This window comes from Nothoprocta perdicaria, unplaced genomic scaffold, assembly GCF_003342845.1.
Source record: "Nothoprocta perdicaria isolate Ctin4 unplaced genomic scaffold, notPer1 scaffold_129, whole genome shotgun sequence".
Taxonomy (NCBI): Eukaryota; Metazoa; Chordata; class Aves; order Tinamiformes; family Tinamidae; genus Nothoprocta; species Nothoprocta perdicaria.
The window spans coordinates 242,445-252,518 of NW_020454416.1; the positions used below are offsets into that span (position 1 = coordinate 242,445).

Consider the following 10,074-nt stretch of genomic DNA (forward strand, 5'->3'; position numbering starts at 1 on the left):
ATTATTATTAATTCAGGCTGGATTAGGCATTAATTACAAATAGGATAAGACGTGCCTACAAAGCGCATTTATTTCTGTATCTGAGCAGATGCTGCAGCTTATAGGCTTGGCTTGCTAATGCCATCCTTGTCTTTATAAATTATGGAGCATTAACGACGGTCTGTGCTGCTGCCTGCTCTTGCTTCCTTGATGTGGTGGCTGTAACATTAAATATGCCAGGAAATCCAAGCAACTGGGCCAGGTGCTATTAAGCCAGGTATGGAGAGTGCGATTTCACCATCTGAGGAAAGTAATAAGGCAAAGCAAGTAAGAAAACTTGTAGTGAAAATGTTTCATCAGTCAGTGTATTGCTCAGGCTTTAAGCTTCTTACATAGATGGTATTTGCTCTCATGAATACATGAGGTAAAATGAGGTGTTATACTTCAATAATAGGTCTGTATTGAGGGTGTCTGTAACTGCTGTGTATGAAACAGCATTTGTTCGGAAGGTAAAGGTACATTTATCTAATATTAGCTATTGTCAATGGGTTGTCTTCATATGAAGAATGTGGGTGCATATTTAGCACACGGGACACTTGTGCTGCTGGTCCTCACACAAATGTGCTACAGGGGCTGCTGCCAAAGTTTCTGGATCTGTCACCGAGACGTTCAGCGTGGATGCTTGCTTTAGGTCACACTCCTCACATCTATTTTTCAGCATAGACTTACACCGCTGATCTTGTGAAAGAGATCTCAGCTAATCAGAATTGGAATACCTGGTGGGAGGAGGATAAGCAGCAAAGAGAAAGAAAATACAACTGCTGATGAAGTTGTTGGACAGGGGAAGGATTACACCCCATTTGGCTGAGGAACTGAGCCAAAAACCTGAAAAGTTGGGGGAAATGTTTGCTAATGGGGCCAGCATCCGGAAAACCCATCGGAGAGCGGGGTGGGAAGCGAGGCTGGCAGCAGAGCGGGAAGGCCCCACACGGCCTGGCAGCTCCTGCTGCCCTGGCCTGGGTGGTGACGGTGCAAATTCCTGCATGTGCACACACGGGCTGCAAAGTACTTGCTGCAGACCCTCGCAGCACCTCTGCTGTAGCTTTAGTGCGTGCTGTTTAGCTTGGGGGATTTAAGTTATTCTTTCACCAAATTAGGTAAGTCTAACTGCAGAGCGCAGAGGAAGAGCTGCATTTAACCTGATAAATGCCACGGCTATCAACTGCGACACGCAAGTGTTACCAATGACAAGAGCATGGTGCCTGTCTTCATTACCAGGAAGCTACAAAAATGACATGGGAATAACTTTTAACTTGAGAATGGGATGATGTTTATAAAATCAAGTTGCTTCAGGTGATTATGATTGCTTTTTTTTTTTTTTAATTACTTAAAATTTCTGGTAGAAATCACAGACAGAAATAAATAAAACGGGCTACCATCTTCCTAACCAGAATAAGCCAACAAATCTGTCTGGGAAAGCTCCTGAATCCTCAAGTGCAAATTGTAAGTACTCACCTTTAGGAAGACATGTATGAAACAGTGGTGGTGTCTCTTTAGTACATGCATTTGCAGAACAGCGGAAGCAGATGGCAGGAACAGCAACTTGGAGCATATGTAAGTGGATATGCAATAGGGCTGCAATGTCTCCCAGGGGTTCCTACCTAATGTTCACTGTGTAAAAACTTGCACAGTGACTGCCCTCATATTCCAAAAATATTCTATTTGAATCTGCTAAGCAATAACAGTTATAAATTAACCATGAGCACTATGTTTGTATGCGCATATAAATAGTGCGGGCACACTGCAAGACTCATTCTGGCTGTTTAACTTCCATTCTGGATGTTAAGCACTGAGAAGAAGAAAGAAATAATAAGGAAAGGGTTATAATCAGAACAGAACCCATGTGTTCCCTGTGGTCTAAGCAACTGAAAGTACTATTTGTGTGCATCCAGTCTACCTGGAGTTGAAATCCCTGCCAGCTGTGAGGACATCTGCTTTTTCAAGTTGCACTTCCACTTTTATCTTCCCTTGAAAGGGAGAATTTTATTTTTTTTAGACATAAATAAATTTTATGTGCATTATATTGCAGGTAGAAAGAGGAGGACAGAAGTGAGTGTTAACCGCAGCACAGTAGGTTTTATCTTTGGTTTAGGCTCATGCAGGCAGGAGCAAGAAGTGGCAGACCTGGGACATTTTGCCTCATTGGAGCTTTAGTCACGAGAGCTGACCATGACAAGCAGAAGGTGAGTTAACCTGGAGCACATCTCAGGTGTCTTGAGTCCCAGTCTCATTTCAAAGCTTTTTGGAGCACATCTCAGGTATCTTGAGTCCTAGTCTCATTTCAAAGCTTTGATAGTTTGTGATTGATGAGCAAAGCAAACGCAGAATGAAGATAAAGTGCTGCCAGGAGCAGTGGTGGAGCTTCCATCTCTGGAAATGCTCAGAATCAGCCTGGATGCAGTGCTGAGGAACCCGCTGTGGCTGACTGCTTTGAGCAAGGGGGTGGATTAGGTGATCTCCAGATCCAACCTCAACAACTCTGTGATTTGGTAAGGATCACAAAAATGGAAGCACAAGAGTCTTCAGAACAAAAAATGCTGATGAATATGGAGTTTAGTAAAGGTTTAAGAAAGATAAGAGATAATATACATCTGTGTGTGTGTGTGCATACACATATACATATGTCTATGGTCTATAAGGAAGTAAAGGCATGAAGGAGCTAGTAAAATTATTTGGGGGAAGAACAGTGAGTTGTCACCAGTCTATAGTTTGTTCAATTGTCTTATTTTTTTCCCTAGGCTCCCCCCAGCAGTGGAGAATCTGGTAACTTTAAGACTGTAATGTGTAAAAGCTAAATTTAAGTCTCCAAAAATATGATGTCACATCTAGCTAGCTGCAGGGATAGATTTTTTTGTAACATCGTTTTTGCCACAGTTTGTGTTTGCAACATCAGTGGTGGGGTCGCTCATGCCTGAGACGGTGGAGATCTGGCTGACTTTGCCAAAGTTCTTAATGATATTGATGTTGCGTTTGGCAGTTTCCACAAAGCTGTTTTCTAGCAACCAGCCATCTGATTCGCCCTCCAAATCCCCCAGCAGAAGGACATTCTTCATCGCTGTTTGTAGGTACCGGACCCCAATAAGTACAGAGAGCTGTAAGAAAAGGTTAGTGGTTAAACAGAATTTAAATTGCAGCCTCAGTCCTATTACTAAATCAGCTTTCTGACTTCATTGTTGACAGACCTAATCATATTGAGACAAATTCTTATAATAGAAGAGACAAATTCTTCATCTTAGCAACATCCTGATAAGTTAGATTTCTATAAAGAAAAGCACCACAGAGATTGATTCTCTCTCCAGTCCTCAGGTAACATTCCTGTTTGTGTGTCATTACAGCATAAATATATAGAATTCCTAGGGAACATTGCAGCATCAGAGGCTTGCATCTACTTGATGCAGAATTGATAATTAATTAATGAAAACACCAACCACTGAGTAAAAACATCCTAGTCTGTTAACTTGCACAGCATTTTTCAACTGACCCTGATTACATCAGAACTAGATTACCTGTGTCCTGTGTACCTAGGCACAAAGAGGAAAGAGGAAGGTACAAGTCTAAGCTTGGGAAAAAGCCCCCAATTCCGTAGTTCTTCAGGGATCTAGATCAGGTCACCCTCCTTATTGACACTTAAGGAAGCAGAGGCTGAGGAAGCAGCCTCGGGACTTTCTCACAGAGCTGCCAAGGCCGATTGCTCCTGGTGATTGCTTACACTGCCTGTGTAACACTGCATGAGGACTCTCATGGCAAATTATGGAGTTTAATATTTATGCAATAGAGTAATATGCAGAAAATCAAAACAATTATTAACAAAAACTACGTTTTAGTGCGTGCTATTGCAGTCCTTTACATGTAGATCAAGTTACCCAGGCAGCTTTCTTTACAGACTCAAGGAAAGAAGCATCCTTAGGCACCATCCCTGCCTGGGATATGCTTATTTTGACTGTGTAATAAGCAATCTAATCTATACCTAAAACCATATTCTGTTCTTGAAAGTACTGTTGGTATGGTAAGCCTACATGTCTAAAGGCTTGAGATGTTAATGTTTACATTCAATTTTTACAATCAATAAAATGAATGTATTCAGCCAAAGCTTTGCCTCACCATTCTGATATTCTTTATTAAAATCAGCTTAAAACAATCCTCACACCTTCTTACCTTATTTTCTTGCAGTTATGTCACTGCATGTATCATCCTGTGTCTGATCCTGCAAGTGCTCCAAGGCAAAGAATACACCATAGTCTATTGAAAAAGCTCTGTAAGTACACTGAATTAATATACGTAATTTCTAATAAATATCCTCTTCAATGAGATTTGCATCTGCTCTGGCAGCTTTGAGAACACTGTCTGTACTAAGCAAGCCCTGAGACAATCTTTGAGTTTTTTGTGCAGTGGCTTGTACTACGGTGTGTATACACCTTGGTATTTCCTGCACGCTGTCCCACAGTTGTTTTCCTTACCTCAAACATCCAGATGAGCAAAGCCGTGATTCCGATGGAGCGCATGATGGCTGTGTAGTAATCCAGCAGGGCCTCTCTGCAGCCCTTCACCCAGATATTGAGCTCCTCGGTGAGGAAATCGTAGTTGTAGTGAGCGCTGTTGTTCGTAAGCTGGTACTGGATGCAGGGCCGTGGGGAGCTGGGGTTGCAGCAGCTGAAGGGCACTCCGTCCACCAGGAACTTCCCGTCAACGTTGCTCTTCAGGCGGCTGCACAAAGACAGAAAGCGAGGACATTATAAATGTGGCAGCAGCAGCGAACGTCCATGCTTTTTAATAAAAGCCTGTGTCAAATGTCTGCTGCAAGGCAGGCCGCCCCAGCGTTGCAAAGGGGAATGCAATACGTGTCTGAGGGGAGGTGCTGCTCGCTGCAGGACAGCTGGAGTATTTCATAGGTATGGTAGCAGTGGAGTGTCTCGTGTGGTTCTTGTTATTGTATGTGCAAAATGTTGTGCAAGAGAGCAAGGTGTCCTTTAGATATCTGTGCACTGAAAAATATCTTTTCAATGCTTTGACTTTCCTTTTCTTGGTATCACCTGCTTCAACTACTGGGTCCTTGTGCTGAACTCCTGTTTCTAAACAAAACAAGAAAACCGTCAGAGGGAGCAAGGGAAGAAGGAAGATGGCAAAAGGGAATTTTTTACCTGGCCAATAAAAAGACCAGCGTATTTCAGTGGCATGACCCAAAAAGAGTGCAGCATCCAGAAGGGTTAAAACACATTCTTGTGAAACTTTTGTTCCTACTACCCACAACAGCAGTTTCCAGACTCTGCTTGTTTCCCCCTTGACATAGTACCACCTGCATCTGTGGCAAGCCAAACGTTATTGTAACTTGGTATTGTTAGAAGGGAAGCTGGAAAGATGTTGGTAAGGGCAACTTGAGGGAGCGACACTTGCCATAATTCAAAGTGTTCAGAACATTGTAAAACAAAACCAGCTTTCGAGACTCTGAAAAGATGATCTGTAACTAACCAAAGCAGGGCAGGTTGTAGCCCTAGACTCCTATGACTATCTTCCTTTCCCTTTGCTTGACTCGCATGTTGGCCCGTGGTGGTGTCAGCAGTGGAGATGTAGGGAAGAGGGGAGAGGTTGGATTATGAGGAAAGGTGGAAAGTTCAGTTTTGCAGAGACCTCATTTGAGATGTGGGTTCTCAGCTGCTCTGCTCTTAATTGATGCACTAGAATATGAAGCCAAGAAATCTACTTGGCCCCATCTCCATCCCACATGAGCTTTCTGAGCAAGCTGCACTACGGGCCTAATGGTTTCCTACCTAATGTTTCACCACCAGATTTGGCAATAATATAATCTGCTTATACAGCACCAACTTTGACATTAGCAGCCAAGATGAGATTATCCTGGTTCACACATTATAAAGCAAGTTCTGCACTTTAGTCACTTCCCTCCCACACATTGATGACCAACATCCCGTGTCTGCATGAGAAAAAAATAACAGGCAGTACATCTCAAAATAATGGCAGTGTTGCCCAGCAGATTAAAATAAGATTTTTTGTTACCACACAGGGGAAAACATTACTGTTTCTATATGACTCACAGAAATATAATGCAGTTTATTTTACTTTTCCCCTTAGAACAAGATATTGCTGTATGTTCTTGTGGACAATCTGCATTCCTGTGTCACTTTTCAGAGCAGAAATCGAATTTAAAACACTCCTGAAGTTGATCTGCTTTGTGTCATTTCTGCTGTCCAGCTTCCCTTTCCAGGAGACTTGTTATGAATCCTGCTTTACTGGGGGAGCTGACAGACCTAGGAAGGCTCTGCTCCATGTTCTCCGAGGTCCTGCCCTCTGCTACATTTGCAGCTCTGCTGGGCTGTGCAATAATGGCAGTTTCAAATTGCAAGTTTTGTGAAACTAAGAACTTTGGCCTCGCTTCATCTGGCTTTAACATCACTGATTTTTATTTATTTATTGTCGAGTTCAGTGAAGCCGCAGCTTTGGGAGCTGCCATTCTGGCTTTTGTTATTTAACTGTGTGTTGAAACTTAATAGCATGTGATTTTGTAATAGTTGAATGTGATCATTTATCACTTTCATGCTTTGAGCCTAAGATTTCTTGGAAGGCTCTGTGAAAAGATTCGCCTTAGTTGAGTCAATTGTGGAAGTGGAAACCATGAATGGTTTTTGGGAATCTGATCTTCCTAAATCAATTATTGCACCACTGCTGATTATCTGTTTTCTTAAGGTCTTCATCAAAAGAGGTGCAATCCTAACTCCCACCTGTCTATTCTCTTCCTGTCCCATGATTGTATATTAAGAGAAACTGCCAAACTTCTTTTGCATGATGTAGTAGTGAAATATATCTATTAAGAACCAATCTGAAACATTCTCAGTTAAAACTAAGAATAACAGGACATCTTTTCTTTCCATAGGGTTTTCCCTGTGCCTAGTAACTACTTACTCCACAACGTCTTTGGAAGCCATGTTCAGATAGCGAGGAGACACCCACTGGACTTCAAACCAGTCTCTAAAGCCGCTGTTTCCACAGCACTGGAATCCAATTTGCAACAGGTCCACCGTTCTCTTTAAAAAACACCGCCCAGGAATGTCCGTGTCCTTGTAGTACTTAATGGCATCCCTCAGGCCCAGGTAGAGAGACTCTTCCAGCTCATTCCTCATGGCATAGCACATGAGGGCGCCCACCAGGATGCAGAAGGTAAAACACAAGGTGCATACGATGTATGGGAGCATGACTAGTTTCCAGCGAGAGAACTTGTTGGCGTCTGAGCAGTCGTAGCAGATTTTGCCGCCCAGGAAGTTGATGATACAGGCTATGACCCCCACGGAAATCAGCATGTTGGGGACAGAGTTAATGTCCCCTTTTGCCATCACTTCGTTGCGTTTCTTGATTTCTATTTTCAGAAAGAGGCCAAGGCTGAAGAGAACGATCCCGCTCACCACAGAAATCCAGTTAAGGATCCAGAGGATCTGAGCCAATTTGTCCCTCTTGGTTTTGGTGAATTTTACTTTGAGGACAGCCATGGTCAGATCAGCATTAAGAAAAGAAGCGGAGGTCAAGGAAAGCTCGTAAGCTGCTTAGGAGCATATAGCCAAGGCATGCAGTGGAAATCTGTGAAGAGAGGCAGGGAGATTACTGTCTGACTGGATATTTATAGAGCCCATGGAGAATTTCCTCCTGTACTCTGACATTCAGGGAGTGTCCCAGCTCTTCTTTAAATTTCATACAATATAAATCTGAAAATCATCGTTCCAATGACTGACTAGAGCATTTATAAACAAGTGACCCAATCAACCCTATAGATTTTTCTCCCTAGAACAATTTTCTATGCAGATATTCTGACGTCTAGTGTAAATGAGCCTAATAAGGCTGTCTTTCCCTGTGGGAGACCAGTAACTTTCCTCACTCACACTACTTGTGTGTATTTTCTTGATGGTTGTAGGGATTCTTTACCCTTAACTTTCTATGCCATGGTCAGATTTGGGTTCAAAAGTTGTTAACCAGGCTGAACAGGCATGTTTATACAGCATAATCACATAAGCCTTATTTCCACATGGGAAAAAATCTAAAAATATCATCAGAAACATTGTCTGTTGTGGGTGTTTCTGGACAGTTCACTGCTCGTGTGTGGTAACAACACTGTTTCACTAGCAAAAAGTAGTCTTTCATTCAGAAAAACTAGACTTCAGTAAGACTTTGGTTCAGATTCTGAGCTGCCCTTTCCTCTCGCACCCCTCTCTTCAGGGTTTTTTGTCTCCCGCCAGGCTGGTTTGCACTGGGCCAGCCCTGCAGTTGCTCCATCCAGCTGAGTTACCAGCGCAGCTGGGCTCCCTTCCAGGGCTGCTGCTGCCTCCCAGAGATAGCTGGATTTACTCCTAAATTGATTACAGCTGGCGTTACTGCGTCTGGCTGCTGGGAATCCTTTGGCCTTGCCTAGTACGCTGTCGCTGGAGGTGTTCAGTGTCAGGCTGCGGTACGTGAGGCAGTTTGAGGCACACGTGTTCTTTTCTACAGCTTTTAAAAGACTGCCATATAACTGAAAAGGCTCTCTTATTAATTTGAGAATATTTTTCATAATACAGATATTTCTGTTCCTCAAAAAAAAAAAACCCTACAAAAGAAAGTCTAGGACTAAAGCTTAAACTGGACTGGAAACTAAGCCACCTGGACTGTAGAGAGAGATTGGCACGCTGCACCTTTCTTCCCACCCCGCTGGCTGCTCAACCCTCTGCCGCTTCCTGGCTTAATGACCTCTCTCTCTTTCTCTCTCTCTCTCTCTCTCTCTCTCTCTCTCTCTCTTTCTTCCTCAAGAAGAAAGGTAGCACTTTCTAACATTCCTCTCTAATCCAAAGCTCCTTTTATTTTTCTCTGCAAAGGTCACACTGCTGAACCTCATTCAGGGGGGCCTTCCACCCCCACGCGCATACAGGCAGCCTCATATTTGCTATTTGAACGTTTCTCACCTGAAGGAGGAGTTAATGGTCCAAAGGTTATCTCCTTTACCCCAGCTATTAGTGGGTCTAAGAAAAGATACTACCTTTCCCAGCATGTTTACCCTGCTTCTGCCAACTGCTCCTTTGCACCTCTCCAGTCATACCGCAGTCACAGTGAGCAGCTGAGAACACCTGAGGATTAAAGCTCAAAAGATGGTGCTGGAGACAGCGTGTTTTTAGTGCACAGGATATGGTGTGGAACCAGAGTGCTGGAGGATCTCAGCTCAAGCCATGAACTTTTACCCTTCTTTAATGTTTCTGATCCTTTGTGATTGCCTTTCCTCACCACATGTGAGAATATGGAGCTCTTCTTTTTCTCCCCACAAAACCTGCTTGAAATGTGGTTTTGTACTAATTCAGATTTTTTTTTATTAGAGTGATCTGATACTTTATAAATTTATACTGATGTAATTATGGAGCCATCTTTTGGATACAATTCTGTTAATACATTGGCTTTTATAAACAGTAAAACATAATCATGTATATTTGGGAAAATGGGAAAGTACATACAGCTTTATTCATGTATAACTGCTTTAAAGCTAGTGGGCTTCACGCTCTACTACTTAACTTTATCTGAATAAGACCAGTATCACATAGAAAGGCACAAAACCCTTCTGCAGACAAACACTATAGAGTGCAGTTTAAAATGGTAACGATATCCTAGGGCCTTCTAATGTAGATGTAAGAAGGAAGAACTGTATTTGTGCAAACTTTGAAAAGGCTGCTCTGTTCATTTTGGGATTTGGTTAGATGTCTTCATGCTCTTGAATATCAACACATCTTCCTCACTATGCGTGCTAATTTATTCATGCTGCACTTATTTTGCATTGTGTTTAGTTAGTGAGGAAACCAATTCCCCGGTAAGTTACTCATCTGTGTATTACTTGTACAATATACAGAACAGTACATAGAATACTGTGCAAAATACACAATGTTTTTCCTTACATGACTTCCTGACTTCCAAAGGCACTGACGCCAGCAACACTCTTTGACTTCAAAAGCAGGGACCTATTTTTAATAATTACTAAGGCTGGTTTTCAGTTATAATTGACTATTGCTTATGATCATATTG

At 42.5% G+C, this 10,074-nt stretch overlaps 1 protein-coding gene across 1 annotated transcript; it reads right to left on the bottom strand.

The window, feature by feature from the left end:
- Positions 1–2,864: 2,864 nt before the first annotated feature.
- LOC112942513 (photoreceptor outer segment membrane glycoprotein 2) lies at positions 2,865–7,532 on the bottom strand. Its single transcript, XM_026033459.1, has 3 exons — positions 6,952–7,532; positions 4,497–4,743; positions 2,865–3,131 (listed from the first exon to the last, which is right to left on the bottom strand). Exons 1-3 carry the CDS (start codon positions 7,530–7,532, stop codon positions 2,865–2,867), a joined length of 1,095 nt encoding a protein of 364 aa, XP_025889244.1.
- Positions 7,533–10,074: the final 2,542 nt, after the last annotated feature.

Excerpts from the sequence above, each read along its gene's own strand:
- LOC112942513 (XM_026033459.1), bottom strand. The coding sequence starts at position 7,532 with ATGGCTGTCCTCAAAGTAAAATTCACCAAAACCAAGAGGGACAAATTG. Across the intron at positions 4,744-6,951 it reads GCTTCCAAAGACGTTGTGGA|CCGCCTGAAGAGCAACGTTG; the intron begins GTAAGTAGTTAC and ends GTCTTTGTGCAG. Across the intron at positions 3,132-4,496 it reads TGCTCATCTGGATGTTTGAG|CTCTCTGTACTTATTGGGGT; the intron begins GTAAGGAAAACA and ends CTTTTCTTACAG.